Source organism: Chrysochloris asiatica, unplaced genomic scaffold (genome assembly GCF_000296735.1).
Source record: "Chrysochloris asiatica unplaced genomic scaffold, ChrAsi1.0 scaffold00097, whole genome shotgun sequence".
Taxonomy (NCBI): domain Eukaryota; kingdom Metazoa; phylum Chordata; class Mammalia; order Afrosoricida; family Chrysochloridae; genus Chrysochloris; species Chrysochloris asiatica.
In genome coordinates this window covers 6,588,935-6,605,248 of record NW_006408615.1, presented here as the reverse complement: position 1 = coordinate 6,605,248, position 16,314 = coordinate 6,588,935, and the positions used below count along the sequence as shown (strand labels likewise).

At 54.3% G+C, this 16,314-nt stretch overlaps 1 protein-coding gene across 1 annotated transcript in view; it reads left to right on the top strand.

The window, feature by feature from the left end:
* PRR5 (proline rich 5 (renal)) overlaps window positions 1-16,008 on the top strand; it is a 26,956-nt gene extending 10,948 nt beyond the window's left edge. Inside the window, exons 2-8 of the mRNA XM_006866838.1 lie at window positions 2,691-2,771; window positions 5,581-5,629; window positions 7,071-7,128; window positions 12,231-12,322; window positions 12,874-13,014; window positions 14,484-14,619; window positions 15,578-16,008. Coding sequence (XP_006866900.1) covers window positions 2,691-2,771; window positions 5,581-5,629; window positions 7,071-7,128; window positions 12,231-12,322; window positions 12,874-13,014; window positions 14,484-14,619; window positions 15,578-16,008 — 988 coding nt within the window. The remainder of the gene's footprint in view (window positions 1-2,690; window positions 2,772-5,580; window positions 5,630-7,070; window positions 7,129-12,230; window positions 12,323-12,873; window positions 13,015-14,483; window positions 14,620-15,577) is intronic.
* Window positions 16,009-16,314: the final 306 nt, after the last annotated feature.

The window sequence follows — 16,314 nt, the reverse complement described above, 5'->3', positions numbered from 1 at the left end:
ACAGCCCGGGTGAAAATCTCCAGTGAACTCCTAGGAGAACCCCAGAGAGGACAGAGGGCTTTACCTTAGAGCCCACACCCTAAATTCACACTTCCCGCCTCCTGAACTGTGAGAAGATGCACCCAAGGGAGCAGCAGGAACCACTGTTGGGTCAGCACTTGGGATCACACTGCTGGTTTCATGCTCCTGGGGAGCAGGGGTGTGGTCTCTTTCACCCCCATTGTCTCATCTGTGAAAGGGCGGCAGCCAGGCCACCTTGTGGGGCGGAGTGGGTTGTGGCAAATGAGGGCACCAGGAAAGTAGTAGCCACCATCCGTGTATGGTATGGACAGCCGCATGTGGCCACCTGTTCCCTCTGCCCCAGGGAAGCCCAACAGCTGGTCTGTTGTGAGGTTCAGGGCAGCCATGCCAAATAGCCTAGACAGGCTGGTGGGGAAAACAACAGTAGAATGAGTCCCACCCCCCATCCCCAGGACAAGGGAGAAGCTTCATGGAGCCAGTGACCTCTGAGCCGAGCCCCAGAGAGGGTAAGTGTCTTCTGGGCAGGAGGGGCAGCATGTGCTCCCACTAGAGTTTAGATGGTGGGCGTCCCATGGGCTGGGGTGCTGCATCCACTAGGGGGCGCTGTGTCTGAGGTCCTGAGCAGTTAAGTGTATAGAGGGTGGGCTGCAGAGAGCACACTAGTGTCGGCCGAGGGCCAGTGAGTTGGGCTGGACAGGGAGAGCAAGGGGTGCAGGGAGCCTCAAGGAGGTAGAAATGGGAAGAACTTTGGACTGACTGGATTGGAAATGAGGAAGCATCAAGGATTCATTTATTTCCCGACCATCACCAAGTGTCTTTGAACAATCCCAGGGTCCTACATTCTTGTCGTTTATAAATCATGGTGGAGACCATCATCAATCAAAAAATCACATGCCCCCTTTTCCGTGAGACCAGAAGAATGCACAGGGCCTGGCTACCACAACTCCAAGTTTTGATCAAAGAGTCTGTAGAAAAAGCCTCATCAAAAGGGGCGAGACACACAACAGAACTTCAAATTCTCGTGGAATCCAGATTTCCTGGAGCCAGGAAGGTTGAATGAACTGAAATGATTGCCTTGAGATTACCTATAAACCTTAAGCCAGAAATATCCCTGAAATCTTCTTAAAACCAAACAGTAGTCTAACTTAGTAAAGAGTGTCCGCCTTGAGCATTGCACTGTCGTAAGCACTGTGTAGATGGGACCAAATTGACGACAGCAACTCAGAAGTCTAGATGGGAAGCTTTGGGGGCAGTGAGTTCACATGAACAAGGAAGGAACTTCGCAGAAAAGGAGGGTGAGAATAGTCGTACCATTCAAACGCCATCAATATCACTGAAATGTCCGTGTAGAAACGGTGGAATTGGTGTGGGTTCTGCTGTGTATATTCTCAACAACAACAAAAGGTAAAATGAAAAATTGTTTTAAGTAAAAGAGAAAACAAGGATTGCATCAGCAGGTTTCCACATCAACAAGCATGAAAGCCAGTACCGACCGACCTGTGATCTGTCTGGGTAGATGCGAGTCAGGAAGGCCAGGGGAGGGTGGAGCTGCAGGAAGGGCAGGTGCAAAGTCCCCGGGGCTGTTGGCAGCTTTCCTTGTAGGGCTGGGTGCTGATGACAAGGAAGTGGGGTGCTCAAGGAGGCAGGGGGTCAGCCAGGACTGTTAGGGGCATGCTGAAGCGCTTGATGAGCAGACTCCAGCTCCAAGCGTAGCTGACAGCCAGTTTATGTAAATAAAGTTTTATTGGAACACAGCCATGTCCATTCCGGTACAGGCCACCTATACAGGAGCCGCAGGGCAGTGCTGAGTAACAGAGACCAGATGGGATGCACAGCCTAGAACATCATCCTCTGGGTTTTAACAGAACAAGTGTACGGGCCCCAGCTTTACAGGGTGTTAAGCAGGGGTGGCATTGGGGTCAGAGAGGCATTTTAATGGAACCTGATTGCAGTCACGGCTTGGAGGAAGCCTAGGAGCATGAGCCTGAATCACAGTGACTGGTCCAGAATTGCTGAGAAGGCACGAGTCAGCAGGATGTGGTTGTGTCAGAGGGAGGTCAACGAAGGGTGCCCTGGGTGGGGAGGCTCAGGAATACAGGATATGAAGCATGTTGGGACGGAAAGTGTCCGCCTCGAGTTTGGCTGCAGGCTGGTGAAGGGTTACCAGAAGCGCTGGTGGCATAGGCCTGGGGCGCAAGGATCTGAAACTCGGTGTGGACACGGTCACACTGCACAGCCCATCCTGCCATCCAGGCCTTCCTCATAAGCAGAGGGCCAGGCCCAGCCTATGCCTACTAATAGAGCAATTTTTATCCCTCCAGGGTGTAGAAGGAGCTCTGGTAGCGTAGTGGTTACGAATCGGGCTGCGAACCTCAGGGACAAGCAGTTTGAAACTACCAGCTGTTCCGCGGGAGAAAGATGAGGCTTTCTGCTCTGGTAAAGATTTACAGCCTCGGAAACCCTGTACAGGGTCGCTATGAGTCGGAACTGACTCCATGGCACTTAACAACAACAACAGGGTGTAGAAGGGAGGCGGTCTGTGAACCTAAGTTCTCTGTCTTAACTCACAACACCCACATGGGTGATCGCTGCCCTCCAGGGGGAGCGGGGGCAGCCTGGGAGCTAGAGGGAGGGGGCTGTGGTGTCAGCTTTTCCCTCTCTACCTGCAGCATCCACAACGGGGTAATTGCTGTCTTCCAGCGGAAAGGTCTGCCCGACCAGGAGCTCTTCAGCCTCAATGAGGGTGTCCGGTAAGTGTCCTGCCCAACCCTGAGTTCAAGGAGATGGCCAGTGACCAGCAGGTCTTGGTGTCCACACTGCCCTAGGGCCTCTGCCTGCAGCTTCACTACATTCCCGGTACCTGAGGTTTCAGAACCGGTGGGCCTGCCATCCCCACCCTGTTGTCCAGGGTCAGATTGCCACGTTCCCCACCGCTCCCAGCATCACCAAGGATATTTACTCTGCTGAAGAGGAAGTGCCCACGTGTCTAATGACGGGAAAGCAATCAGCATGACCGGAGCCCGGGTTTCCTGTGAATGGCAAAGAAATGAGGAAGGGAGGCCAGGGAGCTGCCCCTGGGGCCCAGTGCTGCGAGCCCGGCTGCTCGCTGCTGCCGTTCTGTGATTCAGGAAGGTGGCACTCAGAGAGGTCAAGAGACTTGCCCAGGGTCACACAGCTGCAACAGGTCCCAGGGGTGTCCCCAGCCCTAGCCTCCAGTGCCCTGGTACAAGTAGGCAGTAAGCCTTTCCCTCATCTGGTCAGATGGGGAATTACCCATGTTTGGGGGCACCGACCAGAGCTTTGACTCAGCGCCTGCGTGTGTGCTCCAGAGGGTTGTCATTGCTGATTTTTCTAAAGTCAATATTGCCAGGCCTTTATTCCATGGTACCCCTGGGTGGACTGGGACCTCCAGCCTTTGAGTTTGAAGCCGAGCGTGTTACCCTTGCACCACCTGGGGACTCCTGATAGAGATTATTGTTGTCATAGTTACCTTGTAGACGAAGTAAAACTGCCCCATGGGTTTCCAAGGCTGTCTCATTCCTCCTGTAGAGCCGTTGATGGGTTTGAACCAGCGACCTTTAGATTAGCTGATGAGCACTTAACCACTAAGATTAAGTTGGTGAGATGAGCCTTGGGCATCAATATTGATGATGTCCAAGTGCCTTCAGTCTGCGGTTATCATGAAGTAGATACTCACCGTTCACTAGGGCCCTTGAAGGTGATCAAAAAATTCCAGTCAGCGCCTAACTCTGACCAGTGCTGTGTGGCCTTGGACAAGTTGCTTGACCTCTCTGAGCCTGCCCTGCCTCACCTCGTGCTGCTGTGACAGAGATGCCCAAGTGGTCTCACGGTTTTGGAGACTAAAAGTCCAAATCAAAGTCTCAGCCCCATCCATTCCTTCCTTGTAGGTGAGCCCTATAGATTCCTTGGCTCATACGTGATCTGCGTGCGAGTGCGCGGATGCAGACATCCGTGCAGGTGGGTGTGAACATGCATGTGTGCACAAGCGCTAGCCTGCGTACACACTCCTGTGTTTGAACTGCTTTCGGTTTAGCGTTGTGGTTGTACATTGGGCTGCTAACCTCAAGATTGGCAGTTCGAATCCACCAACAGCTCTGCTAGAGAACGATAAGGCTTTCTACTCCCAGAAAGATTTGCAGCCTTGGAAATACAAGATCGCTGTGACTCTATGGCATATAAGTCATTAACAACCTGTGATATGCAGATGATACAACCTTGCTTGCTGAAAGCGAAAAGGACTTAAAATACTTACTGATGAAGATTAAAGACCACAGCCTTCAATATGGATCACAGCTCAATGTAAAGAAAAAAATTCCTCACTGCTAGGCCAGTAAATAACATCACGATAAATGGAGAAAAGATTGAAGTTGTCTAAGACTTCATTTTGCGTGGATCCACTATCAACTCATAGAATCATCGGCCAACAAATCAAACGACATAGGGCACGAGGCACATCTGCTGCACAAGACCTCTTAAAAGTGTTGAAGAGCAAAGAAGTCAGTTTGAGTACTAAGGTGGGCTTGATCCAAGCCATGGCATTTTCAATAACCTCATCTGCATGTGAACGTTGGACAGTGAATAAGGAAGACCGTAGAAGAATTGATGCATTGGAGTTCTGCTGTTGGAGGAGAATATTGAAAGTACCGTGGACTGCCAGAGGAACAAACGCCTGTTTTAGAAGAAGGACAACCAGAGGGCTCCTTGGAAACCAGAATGGCCAGATTTAATCTCTTGTACTTTGGACATTTTATCAGGAGGGACTAGTCCCTGGGGAAGGATATCATGCTTGGTAAAGTGGAGGGTCAGTGAAAAAGAGGATGACCCTCAACGAGATGGATTGACACAGTGGCAGCAACAAAGGGTTTTTAGTGTAACTACGATTGTGAGGCTGAGGCAGGACCGGGCATGTTTCCTTCTGTTGTGCGTCAGAACAGACTGGATGGCACCTAACAACAACAATGACAACAATCTACACTGTCAGGTCTTGATTATCACAACAAAGAAGATCTCCTTTCCAAAGGGGATCTCATACCCAGTTGTTGTTGTTAATTGTCATCCAGTTCCGAGACACAGTGGACCTGTGTAGGATTTCCAAGGAGTAACTGGTGGGTTTGAACCGCCGACCTTGCAGTTAGCAGTCCAGTACTTATTCTATAGCACCACATCACGTGTAGGGGTAAAGATTCCAACACAGAGTTTGGGGAGACTCAGTTCAATTCAGAGCAGAGAACGAATGTTAATAAACTCAAGTAAAAGGTGGGCCAAGAAACCCTGGCTCTAGGGTTGGGGGCAGGCCCGCAGCAGGGAGCAAACCTGGGTGTTGGAAGGCTGCCCTTCCAAGAGTATCCCCAGAAAACCATGGGACCCCCAGCGTGGACCTCTGAAATGGAAGGGAACGTGTATGTGCTGAGCTGAGACTGGACCAAGATGCTGCCCCAACCTCTTGTGTCACCCCACTCCCCACCCCCTCCACCCACTTGGGGCCCTGCCCACACCTGTCATCTCTGACCCCTCCCTCTTGTCTCTCTGTGTCCACAGGCAGCTGCTGAAGACGGAGCTGGGGTCCTTCTTCACCGAGTACTTGCAGGTGGGTGGTCCTGCTCTCACAAGGGGACCAGATGGGCTGGTGAGGACCCCACCCCACTGTGACTTGGGTTCTCACTGGGCCAGGTGGATCTCTGTGGAGGTAAACCCAGATACTGCAGGTGACATGGTGCTGCCTGGTCCATGGCGGGACTCAGGGTTCACGTCCTCCTGAATACCAGCTCCTGACGTCCCTGGGGCCGGTCCCTGCAGAGCACAGTGACCCAACAGAAACAGGATCAGATAGGGTTAAGACCCACCTGAGATCACATGCAGCTCCACAACACCCAGCCCCTGCGGGGTTCCATGTGAGGGTCGAGGAAGTTCCCTGGTAATTCACATGAAATACAATCCACATATGATGTTGTTAAGAACTGTTCAGTCAGTTCCGATAGAGTTTCCTGGGCTGTAAATCTTTACGGGAGCAGAAAGCCTTATCTTTCTCCCAAGAGCGACTGGTGGGCTCGAACTGCCAACCTTGTAGTTCAAAGTCTGGTGCTTCTCCTACAGAGCTACTGCGCTTCCTTCTAACATATATCATTCTGAGGGCTTTAGTACAGTCACCAGGTTATACCACCTCATCGCTACCTAAACGCCAGAACATTTCCACCACCCCAAGAGAAGCTAGCAGCGGTCACTCACCATTCCCCGTCCCACCCCACTCCTGGCATCTAGGAACCACGCGCCTGTTTCCTGTGTGGATTTGCATGTTGTGAGAATTTCGTGTGGGTGGACTTGTGGAGTATGTGACCTTCTGTGACTGGCTTTGTTTCATTTGGTGTGATGCTTTCCAAGTTCATACGTGTTGTCACACGTGTTGTCACACATGCCAGTGCTGCCTGAGTCATAGATACAAACACAAAGAACCCTGGTGGCACAGCCGTTCAGTGTGCCACTGCTAGCCAAAAGATTGGCAGTTCAAACCCACCCAACAGCTCTGTGGGTGAAAGGTCTGGTGATGTACTTCTGTAAAGCTGACAGCCCAAAATCCCCAATGGGGCAGTTCTACCCTATCACACATAGGCTCGCTAAGAGTCAGAATTGACTTTGTGGCACACGGTAACACACGCATCCGTTGAGGGTCATCTGGGTCGTTTCCACCTGGTAGCTGTTGTGAACGGGGCTGAACCCCTATAGTGTGTTCTCAGTGGAGACACCATGCACAGGGTCGGCATTGTGAGCCCCCCATTAACTGGTGCTGATTCACCGCCAAACCCGCCTCAAGTGGGCCCCCTCCCACTTAAATCCTTTGCTGTTGGGACTCAGGAGGCAGCCGTGTGCCTCAGCTCAGTTCCTCCACCTCTGTCCTCTGGCAGCACAGGTGGGGTCAGTTGTAAGTGTCACTCCAGAGCAGGCTGGGGACCGTCAGGGAGTCCCTTCCCCTGCCTGGCTGGGGCTATGGGCCCTGCCCACCAGCAGTGACAATACCCATGGTCACCTTGCAGAACCAGCTACTGACCAAGGGCATGGTGATCCTTCGGGACAAGATCCACTTCTACGAGGGTGAGTCTGGCAGCGTGGCGGGGACCGAGTGCTGGTCAGTGCACGTGCTGAGGGGTGGTGCGAAACTGTTATGGTGACCACTGGGTCCTGCTGGGGCCCTTGGAGCTCTGGGTGGTAGGTGAGACTCTCTTAGCCAGAAGGTACCAGAAACAGGGCTGCAGAGACAAGCAGGGCCAAGATCCGTTTCCAGAAAATGACCATGTCAGGAAACACATCTGCCCACCAACCTGTGGGGGCTGGGCGGGACAGTGGCATCGGTGAGGAGGGCCTCGGAGAACCTGCGGGTGGGCGTAGGGCACAGGTTGCCTCCATTTCATAAAGGGGGAGAAGGAGAGAGTCTTGGAAACGCAGATTGGTGGGGCCAGAGGTCGTTCCAGGCAGAGTTTGCCCTCAGATGGGGAAGCTATGGGGACTCAGAACTGGCTGGTCCACCAGGGCACGCCCATCAGGAAACCTGGGTCAGAGTTCTTTGATGACAAGCAACAGAAACCGTGCCTGGCAAACTCAGCAGACAGGAGCACCCAGACCTCCCCAGGACAAATGCTGGAGAGCCAGCCTGGAAGGAGACAAGAGCAGGGTCAGCCTCGAACAGGACTGAGTGCTAGAGAAACGCAGACGGAGACCTGGCCAGTGAGGGATGCCCCTGACGTGTCGGTGGTGTTTGGAGAACGTTCCGCCAACAGAACTGAAATGTGTGGCTCTCGGGATCCCCTCAGAAGTATAAAGGACCCCCAGAGAGCTGGAGAATTGTGCAAGTACAGAATCACCCAAGCAGACCACCTCATATCTGTCAGTGCCTCGATTCATCACATACTGTGTAACCTCGGGAAGATCCCAAGGACCGTCGGAGTAAGAAAACCAAACCTCTACCGTCAAGTCGATATGATTTATTGCAACCCCCTCGTCCTGGTGTTCTGGTGTGGCGCTGTATGATAAGCGCCGGCCCGGCTTGAACCACAAGGTTAGTGGTTCAAACTCACCCGCTGCTCCTCGGAAACCCTATTCAGGGTCACTATGAGTCAGAACCGACTCGACAGCACTTAACAACAACAACAAGGACACACTAGGACTGCCTTGTAGGATTGCCGGGACTACAGCTTTACAGAACCAATCTGCTTCATCTTTCGCCTGTGATGCTGCTGGTGAGTTTGAACCACCGACCTTGCCTTTAGAAGTCACGTGCTTAACCCACAGCTCCACTGGGGGTCCTTTGTAAGATAGATGGAAATAGTTTTGATTAGGTAGACCCCCGAAAGACTCTTTGGTCCCCAGACTACACTCTGAGCATCTCTTAGTTAAAGCCCCCATGGAATTTTTTAGAGACACCTGGGTACCGATGGTGACATTTGGGAAGACATGTGGATGATGTGTTGAAACTTCAAACCACACTCCAGAAAGGCCTCAAGCATGCCCAGAGGGGACTATTGTCAGGGTAGCTGGTAATCCCAGAAGGGACAGTGTGGTGGGTGGGCGTGACTGAAGCTAGCACCAAGGGGGAGCAGTGGAGCTGTTTTCTCTTTCTGTGTTTGCCCCACACTGAGAGACCTGGGGGTCCCATTCCACAACTGAGAACAGACAGAACTGTAGCAGGTGACAGACAGTAAAGGGCAAAGACAGGATTTGAACCCAGGTCTGCCTGACTCCTGAGACCATGCCCTTTGCCCATCTAGGGGCCCAGGCGTTCTGTTGAGTGTTTGAGGGGCTGGTGTCTGTGTCCTGGGGGGCGAACGGCATTGGGAGAGAACAGGTGGGCTCAACTCAAACCCCCACGCTGCTGAGGGGCTGCTGTGTGCCAGGCTCCACGCCAAAGTCAGAATGTTTCACACCTACGAGCTTAAAGATCCGACTTCTTTTGTGGTGTAGGATCAGCACTGGACTGTGAACCACAATGTTGGCAGTTCAAGCCCACCAGCTCCTTCTTGGAAACCCTGCACTGGGCCGTTATGAGTCGGAACTGACTCGATGGCACTTAATAACAACATGGTCCCCCAACAGCCCTGTGTGTCACCCAACGTATGGGGAAACCGAGGCACAGTGAAGTCACACAGTGCTGGGTGCAAATAAGGGTGGCCAGCCCCAAGCCCGCCTTCTCCACCTCCCTTTCCACATCTCTTTCCCCCAGGCCTTGTGCTAACTCAAGGAAGAACTGTTAGCCCATTTTTCAGGAGTGTAAACTGAGGCTTGAGAAGATCCCAAGGTGCTCCTGGTGACCTTGGAGCCGCTGGTCCTGCATAACCAGCAGGGTGGGAACCTGAGGACAAAGGCAAGGGGAGCGGGTAGCAGGGCAGGAACCTGAGGACAGCGCTCCGGGCAGTGAGGATTTGGCGCCCGCAAAGGTGCCCTCCCACGGCCGTTCCTGACTTCTGACTCAGCACATTCCTCACCGGCAGAGGAGGGCCAGCAGAGAAGGGCAGCTTTGTGTGGCCGTGGAGCGATGCCCACAGCATCCAGGTCCCTCTGCCACACCAGGGATGAAGCCCAGGTTGGGATCAGTGGCCCCTCCTCAGCACCGCAGGGCTGGGTGGGCTCCGTTCCTGAGTGCTCGGAAACACAGAGGCCCCAGGCCTTGTTCTGGAGGGGACACAGATGGGGGCCAGACGGTGACAGCACTGTGAGATCACATCCTGGTCAGGGCACAAATCCTGGCCAAGGGAGGGCTGCCTGGAGGAGGTGGCCCTTTAGTCAGGGCTGTTCAAATGGATGTCAGGTCCCCTCAGCTCCCAGGCAGCGGGGACCATGGCCACTACCATTCCCCGAAGGACGGAATCAGAGACGCCCTCCTCCTCCACTCTAGTTAGGTCTCAGGAAGCGGAGGGATTTCCTGTCTTCATCCCATACCCTAGCTGGAAGGGGTAGGGGAAGGGACATAGGCCGGGGCTGTACTGCCTCCCATCTTTCCCACCCACCATGAAGCCTCGGGCTCAACCCCGGATCCCTGGGAACGGGAGGCAGCCCTTAGGTGGGTAGGTATCCTCCAGGTAGAAGATGAAGTCTGAGAATGTGGCCTGGGGACCTTGGTTAATGGCTTCTGGGGACCAGCCACTGCAGTCAGCATCCATTGCCAGTACCCAGACTCTTCAGTACAGTGTAGTGTCCGCTGGGTCCCCTGCCCTTGCAGCGCCTCTGTACACATACCCTGAGCCTTGTCCCCTTGGGGTCCTGCCGGAGCTGCGCACCATCGGCTGTTAGACTTGGAGCTAGGATACGATGGATTTCTGCTGCACCAGGACCCTGTGTATCAACGCCCGACTCAGGGCTGAATACAGAGAAGACAGACAGACTGACGGCCCCCTCCCACATGAGACCCAGGGTGACTCCGTGACAGGAATGGACGCCTGTTCACCAGCAGTACCGCACACACAGGGGTTTCGTCCCCACCCCCCTGGGAACTCTCCATATGGTCCACTTCACAGAGGACCAGCAAGGCTCAGGTCAGGGACCCAACTGAGTCTTCCCATGCAGGGCAGAGCTGGGTTTCAGTCTCCTGTTCTCCAGCACTCTGAACACTCGGGCCCACAGTCCCAGACTGAGCCAGCTCTTGGCTCTGTGAGGCCCGAGATGGCATTTTACTTCTGCTCACAGCCTGCATTTCTGCCCTGGGAGCTGGAGAACCACCCGGTCAGCAACCCTGGCCTGGCACTCACCCAGAACCACCCCACACCGCCCGGGCTAAGTCCTGCCATTGAGGACTAAAGGGGCCTTTGTGCACGCAGACCCCTGCAGGGTGGCGAGCATCCACCCGCTGGGCATTCCTGCCGCCTGCCTGGAGGAAAGGAGCCAGGTGTGGGCCACCCGGGAGGACAAGCCAAGGGTGGGGCGCAGGCTAGACAGACCTCAGGGCTGCTTGTGGCTAGATCCTCCCTATCCGTCCTCTACACACACACACACAGCCCCAACTCGGCCCAGGGAGACCAAGCAGACAGGCGAAGTCCCCATCGGCCTCTCATCCCTGTGGAAATCTGGTGGTGGTCCGCATCAGCACTGTGATCTGGACGCCACCCAGCCCAGTTTCCAGCCGTGGATTTTCTCCTCTTCACTCATCACCAACTTTAGCACCCAGATTTTCTCCATCCAATTGCTTGTAGGGCTTCTGGCTTCCAGCTTCCAGATGAGGTCTGCCTGTCAGCAGAGGACTCAGGGGCTCATGGAAATGCATGCCTGCTCAGCCCAGACCCCTCAGTCCTTCATCTCACCTCCCTGCTAGGTCCAGACAGAAAGGCCTCTGATGGAGCCCCTCAACTTCCCCCACTTTCACCCACCCCTGGCGGTGAAATGTGCACATGCTCAATCTGACAAATTTCTCCTCCTCAGTCTGGCTTGGACCAGCACCTCCTCCAGGCAGCCTTCCCTGCTTGACTCCCCACCTCTCCTACCTTGGACATTTTGCTGCTGTTATAAGGGGGCTCTCTGGCTCCCTGGGCCTCAATTGGTCCTGGGATGGAGCTGAACTCAGGCCCTTGAGGCCGGCACCCAGGAACTGCATCCTGGCTGCGGATGAGGACCATGGATACACACCTCCTCCTGTCTTAGTATCACATGGTGGGACTAGGCTGTTTGGTGCTCCACTGAGTCCCCAGTTCTGTGTCAAAGTAGCACAGAGTGGGTTCTCTGTGAGTGTCTGTCGGATGGACAAGAGATGACTGACGGGCGGTGGGAAGAAGAGGGACGGTGGGTAGATTAATGAGTACTGGACACACGTTGGGTATGAGAAATGGTGAGTGTGTGGATGGAACAATGCATAGATGGGTGGATGGTGAGTACATTCCCCAACAGCTTGGTGCGGTGGTCAGCAGGGTTGGGTAAGATCAAATGTGGGTTAAGACCCATGTTCAGGGCATAGTTGACCAGGGGACAGGAACAGGCAGTGGGCCCTGGTTTAACTTCATACCATTCCATCAGCTCTGTCCCATTTCACAAATGGGGAGACAGGTGTGGTGAGATTAAGAAGCTGACCCAGGGTGATGGAGTCAGCGTTGGACAGGACCTTCCAGGGCTCAGAACCTCAGCTCCTGGACCTTCCTACCGGTGATTGAGGGGCTTCTGAGTTCTCAGTGAGCTGTAGCATCATCTGGGGCCTTGGGTGACGGACTCTCTGCCCACAGGACAGAAGCTACTGGATTCGCTGGCAGAGACGTGGGACTTCTTCTTCAGCGATGTGTTGCCGATGCTGCAGGCCATTTTCTACCCAGTGCAGGTGAGAGGCCCCCAGGTGGGGGCAGTGAGGGAGCAGACCCACCGCCCACTGCCTGGGGCCCCAGGGAGGACCTGTTGTCCCCTACTCAGCCATTCCCGATGTCTGAGCCTCACAGGTGACTGGCCATGTCAGACCGTGTTATAGAAAAAAGGTAGACATGAAGAAACATAAGGGGGCTTTCAGTGTGGGGGGATTCCATCGCCCAAAAAGGAACTCGCTGCTCTCCTCACGCATTATTGTCTGTCACCAACCAGGGAGCCATTGGAGCTTCCAGGTCCAGAACCTTGATTGGGGGTCACTCAGCTTGCAGCCCCCTCTCCCTGAGGTCAGTTGACACCATCCATGATGTAGTCTTTCTGACCAGCCCCCCCTCCAAGGCCACCGCATCACCTCACCCTGTCAACTGTGTTCCAGAGTCCTTACAAAGACACTTTTGAAAGTGATGTCTCAGGAACCAAGGGCAGAGACCAAATTCTTTGGGCGAAGTTAATGAAAAGCCCCCCACAACTCACGGCAGCCTTGGGGTGGGGGCGGCTCACCCATGTCCACAGGGCAAGGAGCCGTCGGTGCGTCAGCTGGCCCTGTTGCACTTCCGGAACACCATCACGCTGAGCGTGAAGCTGGACGACGCCCTGTCCCGCACCCGTGCCCACGTGCCACCTGCCATTGTGCAGATGCTGCTGGTGTTGCAGGTGAGGGGGCATCTGGGAAGTCAGGGGACCATGAAGGCAGGCCCCTGGGAAAGAGCCTTCAATGGGGACACGCAAAAGAAATGGGGTGGGGTGCCCGCTAGATCAAGGGAACATGAAGTCAAGCCTTTGGATAAGGACACACAAGAGAAACAGGAGAGTAAAGCAAAGGCGGCAAGATCCAGACAAAGGTGGGGTTCAGGGGACACTGGTGTCAGTCTGTTCCACAGAGCTGGGAGCAGGTGGCCCCACAGGTCATCATCCCTTGTGGGCAGGGGCTGGACAAAAGTGACTGACGTGTCCCTGTCCTCTAGAGAGACTTCCACACAAGTGGAGGGTTTTACACAGAAGGAATGTATCATTTTTGGAGCAAGGCTTTGTGTGGGTTGTGGGCGAAGGTCCTCATCTCGGCTTCTCTAGTCCCAGCGGTCCTGGTTTCCTTGGTGACCTTCATGTGTGTACTTGCTCTTGTATCTAAATCTACTTTTCCTAATAACTCAGAATGATTGGGTGTCGGGCTCACCTTCCATTGATCAAAAATAAAAACAAAACCCACTGTTGTCAAATCGATTCCAACTCACAGTGACCGCAGGTGTTAGAGTAGAAATGAGCTCCGTAAGCATGTCCTTGGCTCCAGTTTATATGACAGCAGATCGCCAGGCCTTTCTTCTGAGGTTCCACTGTGTGGATTTGAACCGCCCACCTTCCAACCTCCAACTGTGCCACCAGCAGCCTTCTACACTGCTACAGTCTCATGAACATGACAAACAAAACCCTGTTTCCAAACAGGACTGCATGTACAAGGGGGCGTCAAAAAGTTCGTGGGAAACTTCCATCACCTCTTACTGGCTTTTTCCATGAACTTGGAGGGACAGAACTTACACTAGGTCCCAGGTCTGCTGTGAGAAATCCCAGCTGATGGAGCCAGATTGCTGAGCCCCTGTACACAGACAGAGCACGTTCATGCAGCTTCTCCGGCCACAGGGTTCCAGAGGGACTGCAACCATGGGTTGTCTGCCCAGACCTCACCCGTCCTGAGCAGCCAATAGGAAGCTAGACAGCCAGGGACCGTGCACTCATCACACAGAAAATAGAATTTGCAGTTGAGCCCGGCCAGGTTGGAAGCCCAGCTCTATCGCTTCCCACCTCTCTGCCTATAGACTTCTGCTCCTGAACTTCAGTTCCATAGGACTCCCAAAGGCTGAGTTTTCAAACGGAGCTCACCAGTCCTTTCTCCCAAGGCACATCAGGGTGGACTTGAGCGTGTTTACTGTTTGCAGCCTCCAAGGACTCCTTAAGGTGTTGAGATGGTCCCACTTTAATTGTAGGGAAGTTGGCTGTGTTGGTGGGGCAGTGCTGCCACCTGTTGGCCATTGTGCCCCCTGCAGCTTCCCAGCTTTGCCACACTGGCCAGAGGCTTGGGCTGCTGGCCGACCTGGACAAGGGCGCCTAACCCCTCCTTCCTCTTGCAGGGGGTGCACGAGACCAGAGGTGTGAGTGAGGACTACCTGCGGCTAGAGGCCTTGGTCCAGAAGGTGGTGTCGCCTTACCTGGGCACGTATGGCCTCTACTCCAGAGAGGGACCCTTCACACACACCTGTATCCTGGGTAGGTCTAGTTCCCTTTACACACACACACCCAGTAAACAAACGGGTACACCAAGACCCAGGAAGGGGAAGTAGTAGCTGGAGCAAACTGAGGATTCGCCTTCAGGGTTTTATCCCTGCATACTAGGATTCCAGGGTAACTGAGGTACAGAGGTTGTCAGAGACCCGAACTGGTAAGGGTACCTTCCCCCCCGGCCTTGTGGGTGTAGAGGCTGGGACCTCCTGGCCTGCCCCCCACCCCAAGAAGAGAGGACTTGTTAGGGTCTAGAGTTGTTAAGTGCCCTCGAGTTTGTTCTGACTCATACCAACCCAGTATCAGGTTTCTGAGGAGTGACTGGTGAGTTTGAACTGTTGACGTACTGGTTTAAACCAATCTTTTGGGCCAGTGCTTATCCTACAGCACCCAACAAGGACTAGTGCAGCTGGGGCTAAAGTCCTCCCTGCCCCCTCCCTCTGGAACATTCCCTCAGAGTCTCAATTTGCATCCTGTACCAGGTGTGGCGTGCAGGATAATGTGCTGGACCACAAGGTCAGTGGTTCAAATTCACTAGCCGCTCCTCAGAAACCCTACACAGGGTCACTATGAGTAGGAACCAACATGATGGCACATAACAACAACAACACTTTATCGCCAGGTGATACAGTGGTTAAAGCATTTGACTGCTAATGAAAAGGTAAGTGGTTCAGACCCGCCAGCTGCTCCCTGAGAGGAGAATGTGGCGGACTGCTTCCCTAAAGGTTTGCAGCTCTGAACATCCTGTGTGGATGCTGTGAGTCAGAAATGACTTGCCGGCAATGGGTTCATCCCTCAGGTAGAGCTCGGTGAACACTAGACACCCAACAAGTGGCCCTTGGTCTGAACACACGGATACCCACCGTGTGCAAAGGGACAGGGACAAACAGACTATTGGCTGTGGGAGAGACCCCCCACCCTGGCACCCTGTCCCCTCTCTCCACAGAGAAGCATCTCCTTCGCCGTTCTCGCTCTGGGGACGTCCTGGCCAAGAACCCTGTGATGCGCTCCAAGAGCTATAACACACCATTGCTGAATCCTGTGGCGGAGCATGAGGCCGAGGGGGCGGCCGCTGGTGGCCCGGGCATCCGCAGACACTCCGTTTCAGAGATGACATCCTGCCCCGAGCCCCAGGGCTTCACCGACACGGCCCCCCATTCGGGGCCCTGCCCCAGCAGACTGTACCCCCCGGCCCAGGCAGCTGGGCAGGACCTGGACCCTGCTCACGGTTCCTCTCCCACCTCCAGCCCTGAGAACCTGGTAGACCAGATCCTGGAGTCTGCGGATTCTGACTCAGAGGGCATCTTCATTGACTTCAGCCGGGGTGGAGGCTCCGACGAGTTTGGGGCGGCCAGGGGCCGGCAAAGCGTCGTGTGAGGCACTGACTCTGTGTGTGCGTTGGTGTGTGTGTGAGACTTTTTTTATTCTGCGCTGGCCTCCACAGTCTCCCATTGGCCAAGACTCACTGAGCCCTGTTCACTTTCGTATCCCGGAAGCATTTTTGTCAGAAACCCACTTGCCGCCCCTGCTAGACCCAGGCCAAAGCACCCTTCCGTCTGGGCATCCCAGCTCTGAGACCCCCCACTTTCCCTTTCATAGAGCCGCCCAGTGCAAATCGACCTCGTTCATGTCCACAGGAGGGTTCGGCCACTGGCTGTCTCCCCACCATCCTGGCTGCCCCAA